This window comes from Notechis scutatus, chromosome 4 (genome assembly GCF_049901735.1).
Source record: "Notechis scutatus isolate UNSWTSFEM ecotype Mainland chromosome 4, rNotScu1.2, whole genome shotgun sequence".
In the NCBI taxonomy this organism is placed as follows: Eukaryota; Metazoa; Chordata; class Lepidosauria; order Squamata; family Elapidae; genus Notechis; species Notechis scutatus.
Genome location: NC_142012.1, coordinates 38,854,240 through 38,876,878, shown reverse-complemented (window position 1 = coordinate 38,876,878; position 22,639 = coordinate 38,854,240). Strand labels below are relative to the sequence as shown.

The window sequence follows — 22,639 nt, the reverse complement described above, 5'->3', positions numbered from 1 at the left end:
ATTCACGCTACTGTGACGTATGCGCTCTTTTTTGACGAGTCAAGCAAGGAGGTTTCCACGCCTTTTATAGGAGTTAATGCGCAAGCGGGCAGAGCGTATTGAGTTCAGCCATGTTAACTATTTTTGTTTGTTCGTATTGTGTTTCGTCTGAGGTTAACTTTCTCTTCTTAATTAGTAATTTGAGAGATTGAGAAAAGGATCTGCGTCTTTGCCAAGTGGTGTGTTTGCCTAATCGTTGAATTATCACAGGACTTACTAGAAGTGCCCCAATTAATAGTTTTAAATAATATTTACAAATTAGTTTAGGTTTGCTTTTCAATGTAGTTAGCACTTCAAATGCTTATTTTTCCATAATTTTCTGCTTTGTTTTTTTACTACTTTTTGTAATAATTCTTGATTTATTTGGGATTCTTATTTTAGGGTGTTTAGTGGACATTTCTAAAGTCTAGCATAAGAAAAGTAGAAATTTATTCAACTCAGATTTTGTTACAGAGAAATGGCAATGCCTTCATTAGTAATATCAGTGAGTCTCCAGAGTTTTAGGTAGGTGCCATTCTCACCTCTATTTTGAAAGGACAAGGAATTAGAAATGTAATACTTCATTTTCTTCCACAAAGCACTCTTTCAAACTACAAGACTAGCAAAAAGTTAAAGTCTACTGAAATGTATGTAGGACTGATACTGACTTGAAATAAATAAGCAGATGTAATCATCTAATTCTTTGTTTCTCAAATTTAACTTGTTAGCTGCCGTACCAATGTGTTATCTGATTAATAAATGTTGGATTCCCTTGGTTATAAACACACTTAAAGTTAGTTATGTGTTCTTATCTCTTCAGTATGATATTTAAAGTTTCAATTAATGTTTATTATTTGTCATATTTTTTAATCTTTCCAATATCTGAAAAGGGTGAATCAGTGAAATTCTACATTGGAGAGACTCAGCATAACAGATATAGTCAGATATAAGGGCAATAAAGAGTTGTTAACTATAATATTTACTTCCTATTATAATAAATACATTTAGATTTTTGTTTCCTTCACAAAGTCCAGACATACAACTTCAGAATACAAAAAAGATGTATTGCTTAGCAAGAGATTTGCAGGAGAGTGGTAGTGTTGCACATGAATTATCACAAGATGGCAGTACTAACCTTGAAAATGTTTCTGAGATTTCACTTCTTTGTGGAAAACTTTGAAGAAAAGTTAAGGGAAAACTCTTGAATATAAGTTTTCAAAATAGACCTCAAAGGTATAAGCTTCCTCAATTGTTGATACAAGCTGCAAAGTAAATATTTTCAAGGAAAAGGTGTCACTTTATTTTCTTGAAAATAAAATAGTTTGTCCATTTGACTTTACTCCTGAAATAAGTCTATGGTAGCAGCATTGTTAGTTGCAAAGACTGCAATCTGAAACTTGATTTGAACAGCATCATATTTTAAATACATTTTTTTTCTTGTAAGCCTAATCCTTTAAGTGCATTGATAAAAAAATTAAGATCTTGCTTGGCTTTTAAGTGAGAAGAAATCCAGAAGCTGTTGAAATATCTGGATACAAAGAGTTTTGAATGTGTCTCTGATCTTTACATTTCATAATATTGAAAGAGTTGTAGATACAACTGTTCACCTGTTAATTTATGATATGCTGAAAACAATCTTAACAAAAAAGCATAAAAGTATGAATTTCCCAGCCACACTCATTATCTGATAGTAGCTGATTTTCATTAGACATATCAGTTCTGAATTTACATCTTTGATAACCAAGCTACAGTGAATATGGGAAATGACTCTTAATAGGTGCACTTGCAAACGATGGACAGTTCTGCTTAATGCCAAAGGGGTTGATTCAACAGTAGCAAATGCTCAAGGCATCTAAGAAGAATGTAAAAAAATGTAAACATTTTGTTTCAAAGACTACAAGCTTTAGTGACTTGTTTTATATTTATTTTCATTCAATTGTATTCCTTTTCTCTAAAATACATTGTTCTCATACAGGCCAAGAGAGCTAGATTTGGCAATTTTATTGATGATCCCCTCACAGAAACTTCATTTAGAAGTGTTGACATTCATATCATATGTTTGTAATTTTTGAACAGTATATCACATATTTCTTAAAAATAAAACTACAAACAAAGATATCCATTCAAGAGTTCAGTATTGCCTTAAAGTTATCTATTCTACCATACATTCTATAAGGGTGAAATTGCATTAATGACTATAAATAGAATTCTGACATGCTTTTTAAGACTTTAAATAAGGCTATATCTTGAATTTCAAAAAGAGAACATCTGTCTAATGGTTCAATTTGATTCACGATACACCATGTCATCTGCATCCTCGCAAACATTACTTTCCACAATATAAGAAAGTCTTGCAATCGTGATATGGTGTAAGTGATAATCAACTCTGACTTACAAAAGCAAAGCAAAACACTTCCATTACAAGTATACCTTGTTAAAGATGAGAAGTTTTGCTGTGAAATATTACATGAACCCAATGCTCCCAGAACTCACTGACAAGACTTGGCACCCAAATTAATTGTGATTAGCAATGTTTTGTGTCTATTTTCCCATCTGAAATTTAAGGCAAATAATCAAATTCAGTTATGTTTAGAGCACCTTAAATTAGACTCACTTTTAAAAAATAAAAAATAAATCATGTTAAATATACAAAAAGTAAATAATTCTTTGTCATTTTTCCCTTTCAACATACCTTCAATTCTTTTTTAATGAAGATTTTTTAGAATATGAGTATTATAATAAAGGCAATTTTTATTTCCAGCTGTCTAAAACTGAACATTCAAAAACAGCTTTGTATGAAAATCGATGAAAATTTATATATTGTGGTATAAAATGAGTGAGCATTTCTAAAACTAAGTTCAACTAACTAAAGGCATAGCTCCTTTTGCAGGAGCAAAAAGTAGGATATTCAAGTTTTTAAAATGATTCTTTTCACACTGGGAATAGGTATCTGCATGTCTAACTTATATCTGCATTGAATTAACACCTTTTTTGCAGTGACAATGTTATGGTGAAATATTCTTTGTTCTCAAGAAATTGAAATACATCTATTCTGTGGGCATTTATTTGCACATCCCCAAGTGTTGATAGTCATGTTAGATACCATTTTCATTAGCGTGAATGCTGATCTTGTTACAGCTAATTAAAGACCACATTTACAGCATTTAAAACAGTGCTTTATTGTTGCATTTAAGAAAAACAGTGCATAAATTTAAAGTTAATTCTTTAATTCACTTTAGGCAAATCTTAAAATTTGCAGGTTAAACTCAGAAAGCATTCTCTATTGCATATTACCAAATAATGTGGGTAAACAATGAGGAAATATAATGTATATCTCATTTGAGATTAAACTAGTAAGAATGCACCTGGATTGTCTAACTCAGATCTTTTAAGCAATTGTTTACCTCTGTGTAGGAATGTATAGGACACTGATTTTAAATAACTATTGTCAGAGTCATTCAAGTCTGAAGCAGGCTGAAACTGGGACAAGAACATGATTAAGAATGAAAACTTCATGGTTACAAAGCTACAGTAGCCATTGCAAAGTTGACAGTCATTGGTAGTATATGTCTGGTCCTTAATTTATATAACTTAGTCCAAATTCAACAGCTCCTTTTTTGTGTCTCTTTATTAAATTTTATATCTTACATTTCTTGCACTATGTCTTCATTGGCAATGGCATGTTTAATTTAGTCACATTTCTGTGCTGAGAATCACCCACCACCAGAGTGAGTGACAATAGATGTTTGACAACAAGGAAACAATTTGACCCTCATGTCCGTCTTCAGATTACTAACTTTAATAGAACAAGGCACATCAATGTATTCTGCTGCATGCATGGAAAGGAAGTATAGTTCAGACATGGCCACCATGTAATACTGGCCTACTCATTGGACAAATTGAGTATGGACATTAGAAACCTCCAGAAAATGAAGTAAGCTAGTAATTTTGCTAGTTTGTAAAGATTATTAGGAAATAGAGTAGTCACATGCAAACAGAATCTTTACACCACAAATGTCAAACTTGATCACATCATGTGATATAATGTGACATGAGGTTTTGTTGCACTTGCAGAGTTGGAATGGGCATGGCCTGCGCATGATGCATCTGGCCTGTGGGCTGCCAGTTTGACAGGCCTGCCCTACGCTGTCTCACCAACCTAAATGCAACAGCCAAAACTCAAAACTGGTTACAACAGTCAAGCGGATCATCTGGTCAGCAAGATAGCATTTCTATAGATCATAGGAATTCCACCTTGTCAAGCTACAATTTCTTCCATCATAGAGTAGGCTAGCAAGCAGGTTGCAATCAACCTTGCAGGTTATTATGAAAATATTAATTTTCATGGATGAAAATTAAGTGTTACATTTTATGTATCACTTATTTTTCATTAATGGAAATCAGTATTTCCAAATTATAAGCTATTGGAACCTTTAACGCCATGCTAAAAACAGAGGATCATGATTGTTAGTTCACCATAACTTGTAATTAATGTGTGGTTTCTCATTATTGAATATATAGTTTGCAATGTGCTACAGACAGAAATTGCTTATTTTTATTTATTTTTAAGCCTTTTAAAACCAATCTGAGATCAGCACTATTTATTGCACTTTACCCTGCTAAGAGTCCAATTCTTGGTTATAAACAATTAGCAGCTGATTTTTTTCCCGATCTTTTCTGACCACCTGTTGTGATCCTGGAAAACATTGCTAATCAAAGTGACTAATTGACTCAGATTCAGAGAGATTGTAGTCATTTTTATAATATTTAACAAAATATAGATTCATTAAATTTAGTGTCTTGTTTTGGAAAGCATCACAAATACTTTCAATGTATACTGTAGTTGTTGAGACAAAGCCTTGCTTTGTAATTATTACCAATTAATTAAATTAATACCAAAAGATTCAAGTATATAAAGCTCTATCAAATTATTATTTAGATATGAGAATATGATTAAAAATAATATTATGTCCTGAAGAACAGGTAGATTGTACCAAGATACCGAAACAGAAGCAATTATGTGTTTGATACAGGCAGTTGCCATTAACACCCACTAACACTAAAGATACTTTTGTTCTAATATTTTGGAATACAATTATGAACTGATAGAAAAACAGCTTTTTTTAAAAAAAATCATTTACTAAGTAGTTAAAAGGAACTTGTATGGAATGCATTGCCAGTCCTCTTCAGGAAGAAAATAATTATTTCTTTATTTACCAGTGTTCATTTATTGACATGGAAAGGTAACCTTATGTTTTTATCAAAATGAATTTTATGGAAATAGATGAAAAAATATGGAAAAATATAGAATGGTTACTGAAAGATTCAAAATGATGCATAGTAAAATCATTGTCTGGATGTAGCTGATTATCATGTATGTCACTGCAGGACTCCAAGTTGTTCACTGAACAAATTAATCTTCTTTAATGGGATCCCCATACATTGTCTTTATTCTAAGGCTTAGTCAAGTTTGAGAACTGGGGAAGAATCTATGAAGGAACATATTCTTTATTCCCTCATCCCCTATGCAGAAATGGGCTTTTGATCAGGACTAATAAAGTGTTATGCCCATATGAATGATTGATTATCTCCTGTGGTGCCTTTTAGTCATCTAACTAAAGGCACTAATGTGTAGATTACCTCATCAAGTCTGAAATGGTGCACTGTCTCTATTCCACACAGCCTCATCTAATTCTTATTGTTTACATGCTTTCGGATATTTAGTAGAAATCTCGTGTGTGTGTATGTGTGTGTGTGTGAGAGAGAGCTTTTGCAACTAATAATTCATGTATTTCTGTCCCAACTGCTTTTTATTTGGAATAAAATCTCCAGTCCAGTGGATAGGCCTTTGAGTCTGTTTTCTCATAAAATACTTACTCTTGGACCCCTTTCATGTATTTGCTTCCAAACATAGACCTTGCTAATAAATTAGCTGAATGTTGACCTTTGCTAGACCTTCCTCTTTGATTTATAAGAATTGCAATATTTCTGTTCCCAAGAGTAAATGTTTTGTTTTGTGTCTGTTTTTAAATCTTTAAATACCCTTACTTGGTTTTGGCTGAAGAATCTTGTTTTCCCTAATGGAAGAAACAAGCCTGGAGTGTTATGCTTCTTTTCATGTGTTTATTTTGTCTAAACTGAGAAATTTCTCATTGCAAGGGTATTTAGAAAGTTTAGCAAAAAAAAAAAAAAACCATCTGTTTTGGCATGGAACCTACTTCAATACATATGACTCATCTCCATTGCTGTTGATTATTTCCAGTAATATAGTTCATTTTTCTCATCAGTCTTATTTTAATATCTTATTTTGAAGATAAAATAAAAATTTTAAATTAGCTGTCTTAAAGTTATAACATTGATCATTCTGCTCAATGAGGTTTATTGTACTTTTAACGAGCATTCACAATACAGCAAAGCTGTATTCTTACAGAGTCTCCTTTATGTATGCAGTATGAAATGAACATTTTAGAAATTCATTAGTAAAGACTAGTTGTGGAAGGGATGTTTATTTGGAGGAACAAGATTGCTTAGAAACCCTTTTTAAGGTTAGTCTTTGTGATCTTCAGTAAAATGTGAAAAAGAATCCTGTCAAAAATTTAAAAGTCCATAAAAAATCTTAAGTCTGATCTGTTGTCTAGTTTTTATTTAAAACAGTAAATGCCCAGAATAAGAGTGAGCAAATATTGTTAATATTTTTCCTCATCCTAACAGCAATGACTACTGTATTACCCAAAAAGTGAACAGGTGCAGGAACCCTTGCCTTCACAATATGTACATGCTTTTACCTAGAAAATCTGGGAAGAAATAGTTTTCCTGCTGTATATGCTGATTTATAAGAATCTCATTTGAAAGCAGAGTATTCTTGTGTTTAAGTTGAACCTTCCTTTTCATAAATATTAACACTGAACTCTTAGAATAGTTGTTTAGATTAGCTGACCAATATTATCTTCAAATTCAAAAGTTAATAAACAAATATTCAGTATTTAAATCAGAGGTCATAACCCTTTTTCTAAAGACTATGTCTGATAAATAGGGCACAGTCCTTGTTTCTTGAAAATTTCTTTGGTTTCTTCTTCTGTCTCCTAAGCACATTTTTTGAATAATAGCTTCTCCTTGATCATACAGTATTTTTGGAGCACAATGTGGAAAAGGACATTATGAGAAAAGTCACTATTTTTTGAACCCATGGACTCATTTTTTACAGGTGCCTATTTTTGGAATTAATCATTAATTCAATTTCTATGTACTAAATTATACAGTGCTTTGACACTAATTTCTTCTATAATATATTTTAATAATTCATTGTATATGAAGTTTTATTATATAATGTTTTTCTTTATAGCAGAAATTTTGAGTAGTTCGGAGAACCGTCAAATATCACCTCAGACTGGAGATTTTACAGTATCCTTCCCCAGCCATGCCCAACAAGCCACGCCCTCCAAGCCACGCCCACAGAACTGATAGTTAAAAAAAAATTGAATCCCACCATTGACACTAACCAAATCACGCTGAAATAATAATTAGTGGAATCCTAGAAGTAGCAAAATAAATTTGGAAATGCAAAATATTTTCCATATCCATAAATAGTTATTTTGATAATGGCCTCAGTCTTAATACTTTTTCTTTCAAACCTGTGTATCTCAAAGTATAGTCCCAATATCCCTGATGTTCCCCTAAGAACCTCACAGGGGTCTGTGAAATCCAAATTATTTGCCAGCCTATGTTGAAAAATAATATAATATTAAAAATCCACCAAACAATCATGACAAGCGGCAGCAGTGAATGCCTCCATTTTAATTTTGAATATTAGAAAGAATGTTAAATATAACCCACTCAAACAAAAGCTCTTTTGAAATCCTCCATGATTTTTAAAAGAGGAAAGGAGACCTGAGAGAAAAAAAACCTAAGACAACATTTTGTTTTAAATTATTTAACTTCCCCTTTTCAGTTTTTCTCACAATCAGTGCTGAGGTAAGATAGCAATGTATCCATTATTAAAGAATCTGCTCTTTATTTGTTTAAAACATTTTTATAGTTGCTCATAACAAACTCCCCGGTAGGCTTTTTGGCCTGAATGTTTCATGCTGGAAACAATGTCCTGTTAACTCTGCTTGTTTGTTTGTCTGTATGTTTACTAGTTTTCTCATTCACCCTCTGTTCAGTTTGGCCACTAGGGAAGACTGTAAATGCAGCTTGTGGAAATAAGAGACGAATCCAGACATTGAGATATTTGCTTGAGGGGAGGACTCACTTTCCAGGACCGTTCAGAAGGCTTCTCCAGGTCTGCAGCAGCAAGCAGAGCAGCAATGCGCTAGCTGGCCTATCCTTTTGTGTGTGTGTTGGGTGCTATTCCGTTGTTTCTGATTTGTATTCTATGGTTGACTATTTCAATTAAACATAACTGTTTTCTGAGTGATTTGGACAAAGGCAATCTACAAATTTAATTTTAAAAATACCTTGTAATGGCAGAATTCAACAATGATGATAAGAATAATAATGTCAGTAGCAATTTAATAATGTGACTTCCCAAATGTTGAATTGTTTCAGAAGGAGAGATAACTGCACTGGTGAGGCTATCACCCCACTGATTAGGCATTTTGAAGGCCAATTGTAGTATTTAGCTATCTTGAAAGAAACAGCTGTTGTGGATTTGAAATCAGCTGTTTAATGCACATGTCTAAACAGATTTGATTGTTGATTTATTACCTTAAATATTATACCTCTAAGACGGACAAAAATTTTGGATACTGTAAATATGTTATTTAAAAAGGACAATGTTTGATAACACCTTTGAAGAAGTTCTGTCACAAAAATATTTCAACCAAACTAGGAAGGGAAGTGTTTGCATGGACATTTGAAATATTTATAGGAGGATTTGTGAGGGCTTCTTAGCTACTGTGCGATTATATTTTTATGGAATAAAATTATAGCAGTTTTGTAATATCATTTTAATTATGAAATTTTTTAATGTGAAGAAAGTCTGCAAACCTATATGCACCTACCCTGTTTCTCCAACAATACGGCCTCCCCCAATAGGAAGTCCCAGCATGTTTTATAGGCATGAAATGAAATTAAGCGCCTCCCCCCAAATTAAGGCCTATATTAAAACATGCGAAATGGGGGGGGGGGAATGGTGGGGGGGCTTGCCGTTAGGAAGTACTTTTGTTGCACACCCAGATATGGTGCTGCCTGCGTTGACCCCGATATGAAGTGCCCCACCAACGCCGAGGTCAACATCCAAGCCGTCACTGCCCGCCCGAAGATGCAAGGGGGGGGAATTAAGTCACCCCCGAAAAGACGACCTAGCCATTTTTTCAGGGCTCAAAAAAAAATAAGACCCGGCCTTATTATATGAGAAACACGGTATGTAGCAGTAAACCTAGCTGTTCATAATCAGCTGGCATAGAAAAATTATGTCTGTGCAAGGAAATATGTATTTAATAATAAAATGAATTGAAAATGAAGAATGTTATAAAAATACATTATCACTCTGAGATCATGTGGAAAACTGTGGAACACAATGATTATATATAATTTTATATCAGATCTCAGATTTTATGAATTATTACTAATGGAACTAAACCAGTTTTTTTGAATTTTATTACTAGACCAGTTTTTTTGAATTTTCTGACAGATAAAGCTCGTTCTAACAAGCAAATTTGTCCTTGAAAATATTAGGCAAACTAGCTTTCCCAATATTGCTTCTCATGAATTTGCATGGATATTTGGGGTGCATTTTTAATAAATTTTAATAACTACTTAATATTTTAATTTTGTTGAAAGAAATACTAGTCTGTCTGTCTGTCTATCCGTCCATCCATTTCTTTCTTTCTTTCTTTCTTTCTTTCTTTCTTTCTTTCTTTCTTTCTTTCTTTCTTTCTTTCTTTCTTTCTTCCTTCCTTCCTTCCTTCCTTCCTTCCTTCCTTTCTTTCTTTCTTTCTTTCATCTATCTATCATCTATCTATATCTATCATCTATCTATCAAGTTCATTTATCACTGAAGATTTTCCAAGAGGGAAAAATGTTTTATTAGTCCTCAATATTTTCCATAATTAACTACAAGTACAATGAAGAATTATGGAGAGTTCATTCTTCCTTACCCAAATAGTAATTATTGAAAAATATAAGTACAGTATTTGTCACCAATTACTAATTCCTTTTAACTGACAAATCAACTTACCTGCATTTGACCTCCATCAAACTCATGGAAATTCACTCACAGTGGACTTTCATAGTTTTCTATATGCTGCTATAATTCACAAGTGGCACCTCATTACATTTCAAAAGGGCTAGTACTTTTCAAAGACATGCAAAAAAGTGCAGAAAAAGAGAATTATGCAAAATTATGGTGAATAAGTGATATCCACTAATTAAATAGTTATTTGTTGTTTAGTTATCAGTGGCAGTATGCCTCTGAACATTAACTATTGGAGGATGTAATGGGCATGTGCTATATTATGAGTTTATGGCTGTCTCATAGATTCCTGATTGCCCTTTATGGCAGCAAGTTATGTTTAGGAGAAACTTCTCATCCTAAAGACAGCTCAGATCTTATGAAAAAAATGAATTTGAATAGTAAATTATCATGCAAGTACTCTTGCTCTCAAATTGTTTTATTGTGATGATTTTGTCAATTGTATTTCAAGAAGGATATATGTGCATTTTTATGGAAAGAGGTCTGAAATGATTATGGACAAAGTGAGAGCCATAGATAACACATACAAAGAAACTAAACATATGTATTCATATATAGACACTTGCACACATCCACACATAGATTATCATAGATTTCTGCCTCAGAGCAATAGAGTTAATCAATCTCCTAGTTAAATTTTAAGAATGTGCCTAACTGTATAAATATAGTTCTGAATTAAGAGGGAAAAAAAGTTTGTAGAATTTATTGGCTAAATCCTTTTTTCATACTTATTTTCCCCTTCCAGATATTAAGTGATTTTCTGTGAAGAATTTGAAATGGCAACAGGGAGCAATAATACTCATATACTAAATAATTGCGATTCAGCTTCATGGCCTGAAGTGGACCAGCCACTTTTAGAACAAATGACAGAACAGTCACGGGATACTTCCTGCTTGAATGCTGCAGAGTGGCCACTGCGGCGTTATGGCCGATTTATGCCTGGAGCTTTGGGCACTGCTTCAGGATCTTGGAAAGTAAATTGAATTCATTGTGTCTTGAGGGAGAAATTATATGTTACTGAATTAATATAAGAGCTGTGCCAGAAGCAAATCCTTCTTTGAAAAGGGATTCATTAGGGCTCAAAATTATATATTGTTCCTTAGAATATATAAATATTTGTGAATACATCATAATATGTGCATTTTTCATGTTTTTCAACAACTCATAGATTTTCCACATCTTACAGTATAGACAGCACATCTTCTAGATCAGGTGGTGCAATGCTAGGACTTGCAATGTATTTGATCTGCCATTTTTTAGAAATTCATTTTGTTTCAGCTTCTAAAGATTAAAATTTCATGAATGATATTCAAGTTTTGTTTGTGAGTTTCCTCTGAGACATACTTTGTGAAGGCTTCCATTTTTGGATGTTTGCTAGATGGAAGAAAAAGAGATAATATCTATCCTCTAGTAATCATCCAGATGTTTGCATTCCTAATCTGGCATCGCTGGTTTTGTCTGAATTGACAATGCTGAATTGAATTATTTCTTTGACTCAGCATGATATTTCCTATGTTGTTAAGCTTAGTTGTCTTTCCTCTGTGTTTGACTAAATATCTAGCACTGCAGAATACTAGCATCATTTTTTGTAAAAAAAATGAAATAAAATAAAATCATTGTACCTCTTTTAATTCAAACAAGATATCCAAAGTGGCTTACAAAAAATAATATATTAAAAAAGGAACTTTCATAGAAAATAATCCTATCTAAAAACAGAACAGAACAAATTCTCTACACCCTGATAAAACCAAGCATGTTAAATCAGTATATTCTTATTTTTATTCCCTTGTTTATAATGATTAATATGGTTATATTTATTTCTTGTAAATAGATAACCAACATAAACATATTTTGTATGCAAAAAAAATTTAAGAAAAAAAATTATGCCTTTATTTTCTGGAAACCACTTCCTTTATATTTTGCCATGTTAAGATTCTCTTTCTTAAAAGGTTTTGGACTCAAATGAAGAATCTGGCTTTCTTATTCTCAGTATAGTTATTTCAGGGCATTTCTTCATTTCCAGAGGAAAAGAAGTACTGGTAACTATTGACATATTAACTATTATATATTTTTGTTTCTGAAACATATCTTCTCTCATTGGTATAATGTTCTTCATGAAAAGAATATTAAAACAGTCTCGGTTCATTAGTGAATTAAGTCAGCATAGTCCCCAGGCACTGTTAGTATTTATATTAGCGGTCCCCAAACTTGGCAACTTTAAGACTTGTGGACTTCAACTTCCAGAATTCTCCAGCCAGCATAGCTGAATAGAACTTATATGAATATAATTTATATACAAATCCTAATTCAAGAAACAGTCAACAAAATATTGCACAATTGTTCATCCAGTGATGAGGTAGAATTTATCTCAAAGCTCTGTTGTAATTCTATAACAAAATTTCACAAGCCACGGGGTGGCTGAGCAGTTAAGGTGTTGGACTGGAAGGTTGGCAGTTTGAGACCTAAGTACCCTGTGATGGAGTAAAATTCCATTACTTGCCCCAGCTCCTGCTAACTTAGCAGTTTAAAAGCACGTACTCTAAATGCAAGTAGATAAATAGGTATCAGTTTGATGGGAAAATAACTGTGCATCAGTGTATAATCATGGCAGCCACATAACCTTTGAAATGTCTTCAGATAATGCTGGCTCTTTAGGTATGAATCAGAGATGAGCACTACCCACACTCTAACACAGCTGACAAGGGAAACCTTTGGGTTTAAAAGGAGAGAAAATGAAGAAGAGAAGGACCTTATCAAGCGTTACTAAGATTAACAATATGTATCTGGAATATTTTTGTTTTATCTAGTTAAGCATTACTATTAACACAAATTCATTATATTTGGATAGTGTTATAAAAAAGATGAAACTAGTAAACCAAATGATAAATGTAAACCATTTAAAAAATCCACCCTGTAGATATATTATTACCTGTCACTAATTCCCTGAAACTAACCATGAGAAGCTGACACTTTATAATCAAAAGCCATTGATGTACAAGACAATTGCCAAAGTTTTATTATTCAAGCAGAGTCATTATACATCCTGAGAATATGAACATTCATTAAAATGTTTTGAAGCATATAGTTTTCAGTGTAAGGAATCATATTCAACCCTTTTTGAAAAACTGTAACTAATAATAAAATATATTAAAAATGTGGCACATAATTTTTGGTTCATGATATAAAATATCATTTCACCAGGTTTTATAATTTATTTCTTTATTTTAGAGCTTATTACTAATTTTCCTAAATTTATTACTAAATTATATATCAATAAATCCAAGGATTGGTGCAGTATTATTTCACTTAAATTATCCCTGATTTTCAGAACTTCTTCACCTTTATATACATTTTGCATTTATTTCAGGAAGGATTTTCATTAATTGGTGCTTCTCAGTGGTTAAAAGTAGTACAAAAAGCAGATTGCATGTTAGTTGGTTCAAAATTAAAGGTATGCTTATTCATATGTCAATATTTTACTTAAAATGTTTTTTTTCATTTATATTTTTCATTGAATTATTCTTCTGAAAGTTAGTCTGGTTAATGGGGTCAATGTAATCTAATTACCCGACTGTGATTTCCAGCAGGAAAGAAACAAGACTACTTAATTTCATACCTTCAAACCAGGTTTTGTTTGCCTTCTAACAGCTCTGCCATCATTTGAAATGTTTGGGTTTCTGTTTACTGCTTATGGAAAGCAATGCATTTTTGCTTTTGATGTGTAGAACAAACAGCTTGACTTCTTGCAATCCCTTTCCCATCTCTTTGTTCTAGGTTTTTAAAGGGTCAGGCAAAAGAGAGATTATCTACATAAATTGCTTGCCTCCCCCACCCCTTATCCCACTCCACAAGTAAAAAAATTGGAGAAGAAATTTCAAAAAAGTACTGTAACCATTTGCATGGCATAGCTCCCAGCCCCAGCTGTTGGTGCAGCATATTGCTTTTGATGTGTAGAAGACCAAACAGCTTACTGTTTTATAATCCCTTCCAGTCCAGCCATTCTCCCTCCAAGACGGGAGGAGATAAAGAAACACAGGTCAAGCACAGAACAATGTGTACTGACTATAATGGCATGACTGAGGAATTCTGTGAACATCATAAATAGTTGTAAATTGGCCCTGAAGTTATTTTTTTCAGCACCACCATAACTTCAAATGGTCACTAAATAAGTGGCGGGTAAGAATAATATTCAGGCTCTGATATTTGAAGTTTCCAATTGCTTAATGTCTCCAAAAGTCTATTGAGAAGTTTATTCTGAACACAATCTAAAAGAAGGTAACATTGTATTTAAGAGCAAATCAAAGAGAAATTTTATTTCCCAGTTGTAATGTAATATATATATTATATACCTCACAGTAGAGCTATCAGTCTACACTGCTTTAGATAGCAGCAAAGAAATCCATGAAACAGTTGTCCAGATTTTTGAAGTTCAAATCTAATAACCTTTCTTCTCACGCATTATTAGTGATTGACTAATCACTAATTAGTGATTAGTGATTGACTCCTGGATGCTCACAAATCTCTTGAAATTGAACTTAATTAATATGGTGAAAATATTCAGTCTTGGCATAATTTTTTCCCAATTATGAACTATTTAGTTGTCCTACATCAGGGCTGTCAAACTCGTAGCCCAGATGCGTCATGCATTGGCCACCCCCACCCCTGGTTTAGCGAAGGAGAAACAAGTTGTGATATGTCATGTGACAACAACCTGTCCAAAATTCTATTTTCCCTGTTGTTTTTAGTCATTTAAAAATTCTTCTGTACATGGATGAATCATATATTTTAATGGTTGTCAATAGTTTGATACAGTGAATACATTCAAAAGCTTTTAAGTATTTAATTACTCTTTAAAAATTCCTTTGCTTTTCTCTTAAATACTAGGCTTCTTTTTCTAGTGGGCACTATCTTTCCTGAATTCCATTTTAACCTTTGCAGTATTTGCATTTTTATTGTTCTGTTTATTAAGTCTGGCTTGCAAAATCCTGAGCTTTAATGAGTATGTGAAATAATTTCAGCTGTTTTGTAATTGAAACAATTAGCAGTGTTAGCACTGTTAGCACTTAGCACTGTTCTTTGATTATATTGGAATATATTTTCTTTTCAATTTCCTTGGCTTTTGCTGTGTTATTTATATCTACTTATAAAGCACAAGAAATTCTTCGATTACATCATCTTGTAAAATTTAAATGTATTTGATGTATGTCGTCAATTCTTGAAGCATTGTCATTAGCAGTATTTTCAAAAGCCCATTTAACTTCACTTTTCAGACTGTCAGCTAATACCGTGTTTCTCCAACAATATGGCCTCCACCAGTAGGAAGGCCCAGCATGTTTTATTGGCATAAAATCAAATTAAGCCCCTCCCCCCCAAATTAAGGCCTATATTAAACATGCGAAATGGGGGAGAATGGAGGGGGGGCTTGCCATTAGGAAGTAGTTTTGTTGCATACCCGGATATGGTGCTGCCTGTGTTGACTTTGGCGTTGGTGGGGCACTTCGTATCAGGAGACCTTCCTCCACCATTGCTTTCCCTTCTCCCTTGCTGCCGCGGAGTTTAGAGCAATGCCGTGGCATTTGGCACAGCCATGCTCAGCCAGCCAGGGCTCCTCCCTGCAACCGGAGCCTGGCGGAGAAACTAGGCTTCAAGCGCTCCTGTCACCTCCTTCCCTTCGCCTTCAAAGGCAAAGCCAATTCTTTTAAAAACGACACCCTACTACCAGTATGACAAACCTCCCCTGCTCGAGAGGGCAACCCAACCCCACGTGGGGAGGCAAATCTCCCAGGGCAGCAGTGCAGGATCGGCCCACCCTGGGAGAAGCACCCAGCCGCCATCCCTGCCTGGTGCTGGGCAGAGCGCGAAGAGCTTCCCCTGGGGCGCCCAGCGCAGCTGACAGGCAGGCCCTCCTACCCGGCAGCGGAGCTCTCACCAAGACAGAGAGCACCTCCCCGCTGGACCCTCCACTCATCCTGCCAGGGCCGCACCAGAGCTGTGCGGGCTGGGCAGAGCCAGGAAAGCAAGCCGCAGGTGCGTGCCTGCCTGCCAAGCAAAAGAGCCAGGCCGACCTGAGCTTGGCTTCCTTCCCAAGTCCCTCCAGTGTGAACCTAAAGAGGCTACCAGGAGAGGCGCCCGAGGCAGTGATAGTGCCCACCCACCCGTGGACAGGGAGGCAAGGTGACGGCCTGCGCTGCGTCCTCCGAGCTGAGCCCCGCCGAGTCAGCGCCTCTGCCTGATGCCCGTTCCGCTGCAGCGTTTGGAGCTGCTGGCGCATTTGGAGATGCGTGGAGACGGGGACGGGCTGGGCGAGGGGTGAAAAGGAAGGGTGGCTTTGGGCTCTCTCCGCTGGCCAGTGAAGCAGCGCTGCCATCACCTCGCCTCTCTATCTGCGAACGGGTGGGCTCTATCACTGCCTCGGGCAGCCTCTCCCGGTGGCCCCTTCGGGTTCGCACTGGAGGGACTTGGGAAGGAAGCCAAGCTCAGGTCAGCCCCGGCTCTTTTGCTTGGCAGGTGGGCATGCACCCGCGGCTCGCTTTCCTGGCTCTGCCCAGTCCCCATGGGCTGGTGTGGCCCTGGGAGGATGAGAAGAGGGTCCGGCAAGGAGGTACTCGCTGCCTTGGTGAGAGCTCTGCTGCCGGGAAGGAGGGCCTGCCTGTCAGCTGCGCTGGGTGCCCCAGGCGAAGCTCTTTGCGCTCTGCCCGGCTCCAGGCAGGGATGGCGGCTGGGCGCTTCTCCCAAGGTGGGCCGATCCTGCGCTGCGGCCCCGGGAGATTCGCCTCCCCACGTGGGGTTGGGCTGCCCTCTCGGGCAGGGGAGGCTTTGTTGTAGTAGGGCGTCGTTTTTAAAATAATTGGCTTTACCTTCAAAGGCAAAGGGAAGGCGGTGACAGGAACGCCTGAAGCCAAGTGTCTCCGCCGGGCTCCGGTTGCAGGGAGGAGCCCTGGCTGGCTGCACGTGGCTGCGCCAAATGCCACGGCGTTGCTCCCTTGCGCCGCGGCAGCAAGGGAGAAGGGAAAGCAACGGTGGCGGAAGGTCTCCCGATACGAAGTGCCCCACCAACGCTGAGGTCAACATCCAAGCTGTCACTGCCCGCCCACCCGAGGATGCAAGGGGGGAATTAAGTCACCCCCGAAAAGATGGCCCAGCCATTTTTTGGGGGGTCAAAAAAAAATAAGGCCTGGCCTTATTTTGTGAGAAACACGGTAGTTCATTGATTCATTCTTTGGTTTTGCTATTTTTTTGTACTTCTTTGATATAATCATACTATTTTTTCTTTTTGTATCTTCATTCTTCACTATATCTTTGTTTTCTTTGCATTTTATCACTCCTTTTCATATTCAAATTTTCTTTGATTTTCATAGTGTTCTTATTGCATTATCCATCTGGTTGTCTTCCCATTTTATGATTCTCCTCAATTTTATTGTGTCAGTTATCTATTCTGTTTTGTTATCCTTGTCATTCTCCCAGGTGATGGTTTACTTCAGCAAATTTTCCTCTATGCTTTTAGATACTCTTTAGTTATTTTCAGTGTATTAGCAAACAGTCATTTTGCTTTCTGCATTTTTGGATACTTTTATTTGCTTCACTTTTCAGAGTATCATTAATTTAATGGCATCATAATTGCTATGCCAAATTCTTCAGGTATCCCACTTATCAAAAATAATCTATTAAAACTATTATTTATCTTTACACATAATCTTTTAGATATTTGTATTTTAGTGTTCTGATTATTTTGTGTCATTTGTTTTAAGATGTAATTTTACAAGGTCAGATTTTTCCACAATTCTAGATGCTATATTAGTTTTATATTTAACATTTCTGTCTTCTATTTTATTTCATGCCTTTTTTAATGTTGGGGGGTGGTGGAGTTGTATGGACTAGTTTTTTTCTAATATATCATATAGTCATCATGAGATGCACAGTGACATCTTATGAAGATGAAAATATTTGATTGAACAAAATACCACCTTAACTATAATAGTTAAAATGTAATAAAAGCAGTAATGATGTAATGAGAAAAATCAAGAAATTGCCACAAGAAAACATTAAAAAGATAATATCTAAAAAACAAACTATTGGTTAGAAATTCAAATAGCTTTTTAGATCACATATAAAAGATTTGTTAAATAAAGCTGAAATGTGCAATGGGCATTAATTTAACAAATGTTTCTGTAAGTACTAATATGCAGCAATAATGAAATTTAGTTTTTATTTTCTGTTTGTGGATTCAATTTAGAGCAAACATCGTATGTTTCGTATACAATTTACTGGAGACTCCAAAACCGAGGCAGAAGAGCATTGCCATAACTGCATGCAGAAACTAGCTGAGTATATTCCAATTCAAGTGACAGATGCAATAAGGCAGGAACTACAGGACAGCCACTCTCTGCTTCTCACTGATGAAAGTCAACTGAAAGATACAGAACAAAATGTCCCATTACAAGATATTGTAAGCTAATGAATGTACGATATGTACAAGTGTTTGGGCAAAGAAATGTAAAAATTATGCACTATAATGTTTATATTGTAGTTTATTATGTAAACAGCAAAATTGTTTAACCAAAATATTTTGTTCTGAAATTATCTGTTTTCAGCCAGTCTAGGAATGAACAGATTTCTTGAATGCATTTTAAAATAATATTATTCATGTATAGTAGATACATTTGCGTGTGTAAGTGTGTGTACATACACACACACACACACACATAATTTTATAGCATGGGATCCAAATTTCAGTGAATGCCAACCTATATTCATTGAATACTTTTGATGAAGTTATCTATAGTTTCATTTAAATTCCAATTATATTTCTTTTGCTATTCTTATATTAAGGAAGATAACTGTTATCTCTTATTTTATTTACTATAGTATATGTATTTTATAGAAAAGAAAATAAGAAAGGGGGAATATTCCAATCTTTAAATAGATTAGGGTAGAATTTTTTTGCCTTGTATCTTCTATGAATTTATTTTGAACCTTTTCTAGGTTGTAAATGTATCTCCAACACATGGAACAACGTCTGTAGCTGAGCTAGCCCAGGTATTCCTAATATTTATCTAGTAGAAATGAAAGCAGGCGTGATATTTTTCCGATTAAAATCGGAATTCCGATTTTTTTCGGAATTGCCCGGGCGGTGCAAGCGGAGCCCGGGCGAGCGGTGGGTGCACGCGGTCGGTCGGGCGGGCGGGCGAGCGGCGGTCGGGCGAGGGCCGGGCGAGTGGCGGTCGGGCGGTCGGGCGAGCGGCGGCGGGCGGTGGGCGAGGGCCGGGCGAGCGGCGGGTGCGCGCGGCGGTCGGGGCGGTCGGGTGAGCGGCGGGCGGGCGAGGCCGGGCGAGCGGCGGTCGGGAGCGCGCGGCAGGCGGGCAGGCGATTTCTTGGCGGCGGTGGGGGGTCTCTTTTGGCCGGCCCCGATTTTTTTTTCTGAAGGGAATATCATGCCTGTGAAAGGCTAATTTATTATCCTAGAAAAGTATAACTTTTCAGAAGCCAAAGGTTTTGTACTTTTAAGGCATTTCAGATTTGTAACGGAAAACGTTTAAAGATGGAACCAAACTTTGTAAATGAAAATCTACACAGAAATGACTCTTGTTATTTATAGAAGTTCTGTTCCAGCCAGTTAATAATGGTTAAATTTTAACAAAAAATCTACCCTTCATTTTGTGCAGACCCCCATAGCCTTCAGGTATTGAGATAGAACCTCTGCAGCAACACCCAGACAGCCTGAGGTGAAGGTATAAAGCTGCGTATCATCTGCACACAATATACTCACACCAAACCATTGGATGTCCTTACCCAGTGGCTTTATGTAGATGTTAAATAAAAGGGGAAAGAGTCCTGAGCCCTAAGACACCACGCAAAGGAGAAGCCACTGGCTGAATCTCTGCTTTCATCAACACCAAATGGAACTCACAAGGATGGAAGGAAGGAAAGGAAGGAAGGAAGGGAAGGAAGGGAAGGAAGGAAGGAAGGAAGGAAGGAAGGAAGGAAGGAAGGAAGGAAGGAAGGAAGGAAGGAAGGAAGGAAGGAAGGAAGGAAGGAAGGAAGGAAGGAAGGAAGGAAGGAAGGACCAGCTCAATACCATGCTGCCCACCCCGAACTCCCAGAGCCAGTTCAGAAAGATACTATGATCAATGGTTTCAAAAGTCACTGAGAGGTCAAGAACTGAGTAAGAATAGAGGAATCACCTCCATTCTGATTCTGCTATGAGTGCAATCGATGCATCTCAGTCCCATACCTAGGCCCAAACCTTGACTAAAAGGGGGCCAAACAATCTGGTTCTTCCAGGGTTCTCTGAAGAAGCAACACACACTTTCTACAGTTAGAAACTGGATGAATATTGTCCAGAATGGTAAATTAAATATCAAGAGAAGGAAACCTTATTGGGATTAAACACATTAGAGATTCTTACTAACAAAAACAAGTAAATTTAGCTACAATTTATGTCTCCTAGAGAGATAGCAAATCCATATTGATTAAAACAAATCAATAAAATATATTATATTTTAAATTGTTAGGAATTTTTAAAGAAAATTGACTATTTTGTTCTCTTTGGCAGTGTGTGCTGATACCAGATAATCAACTTCCTCTTGCATATCAAAAATCCACATGGAGTACTGAAGATTTAAGCAGCTTTATTCGCTTGTGCCTCTTGGATCAACACTTCCCAGCATTTGTGGAGGATGTAGAGAAACAGCTAAAAAAAATTATAGATGGCTAGAAAGCAAAATATTTAAAATAATTTTAAAAAATTCAACCATAATATTGTTGTCAGTTTCTACTTCTTACCTCTTTAATTTGCCTTAAGATTTTAATATGTATTTATTCTATCCCTTATAAGCTAAAGGGCTATGTTTTCAGTTGTAGTATGTACATTGGTGTGTAACCTGCACCTAATTATTTTATATAAATTAATATATTAATAATGCATATACATTTGTTACATATGATTAGTCATTCTGTCTGTGATATATATATATATCCATATCCATATATATGTTACATACATATATATATATGAATGTATATATTTCCAATAATGCGCAACAGGTCAACTCTTTATATTTTTGTAGTAATGAATTCAATTACTTCTACCATTATAATGGCTTTAAAGCACTTCATGAAATATGTTTAGAATTGTTTAACATAAGATTTACATTAAAAATACTTCCTCTGAAAAGAGCTGCATTAGTTTTCCCTTTTGTATTAGTTTGATGAATTTGAATGTTTAAAAGGTGTTAAGTTAGAAACTGAATTTCTTTTGTTAATAAAAGTTAGCTTGAAAGATATTAAACTGTTGATCATATGAGGACAATATTAAAATTCAAAGTACCAAATCCAGTTTTGTCAGTTCTGAAAAATTCTAATTCCTCCATAGTCGGTTGAACTTAATGAAATCTTATGCTTATTTGTTATAAATTAGAATAATGTAACTCAGTTCAGTTGAATGTCTTATTCAGAGTCATCATAGGAAAATAAATGAGTACAAAGGATAGAACAATGATTAATAGAAGGTAGGAAATGTTGCATGGGTTACAAAACCAGTTTTCATTCCATGCAGTAAATGACAAATTAAATGCAGCCAGAAATTGCTGCTTTACCTTAGCCCTGTTTTGGTGTAAGAAATGAGAACAAATGTTTCCAAGTCATGAGAAATACTTTCCTACTTCTTAATCATTCTAATGGCCTAAGCCATTAGAATATGATTGTCTGCAGTGGTCAACCAGCATTGCATGTAATCACTTCCATGTGAGTTGCAACACATAAAGCAAGGCTTTTCATTGCAGACATTTACATGGTAAACAAATATATATTCATTTATATGAACATACAGTTTCTAACTGTTTATATTGGATAAAACCTGCAGTAAATGCTTTCTATCTAAGATGTTGTCTCTGTCAATAGGACACAATAAGTTCTTTGGGAAAGTTATCTTTGGGAAAAATAAAGTTCTCCTGATTCTCAAAACAAAATCTGACAAATAATGGAGAAACCAATAATCATACTTAATAACTCTTCCACAATTCGCATTGGACCTTCCCATATAAAAATAATGAAAAATGAAAAGAAAAAAAAGAACTTGTAATAGTTTAAAATTGCTACCAAATTAATGAGTCTTTTGCAATATTCTGTTGTATAGGCTTACAACCATAATGGTAACACAGAGCAAGATAACACAATCTTAAAGTGTACCATTAATTGAAATTAATTTTATAAGTTAATAATCTTTTTATAAAATAAGAAAATGTTTCATATACCAGAGCTCACTACCTGACAGCTGCAGATTGTATTTTGTCTTCTCACTGGTAATTTGCAGCCAAGTCCTTCATATAAAAATAGGGGCTTCCAGAACAGAAAGCAGGGTTTTAGACCCCTTATTGTAGAAATGCAGATGATTAATGTTTCTCCAAGATGACTAGAAAGACTCAGGGC

General features: G+C 35.6%; 1 protein-coding gene across 1 annotated transcript; it reads left to right on the top strand.

The window, feature by feature from the left end:
* Positions 1–97: 97 nt before the first annotated feature.
* Positions 98–21,003, top strand: REC114 (REC114 meiotic recombination protein). Its single transcript, XM_026667214.2, has 8 exons — positions 98–218; positions 8,181–8,299; positions 10,959–11,187; positions 12,163–12,252; positions 13,581–13,664; positions 18,447–18,659; positions 19,196–19,249; positions 20,766–21,003. The coding sequence occupies exons 3-8, from the start codon at positions 10,990–10,992 to the stop codon at positions 20,925–20,927; spliced, it is 801 nt and encodes a 266-aa protein (XP_026522999.1). The 5' UTR covers positions 98–218; positions 8,181–8,299; positions 10,959–10,989; the 3' UTR covers positions 20,928–21,003.
* The last annotated feature ends 1,636 nt before the right edge of the window (positions 21,004–22,639 follow it).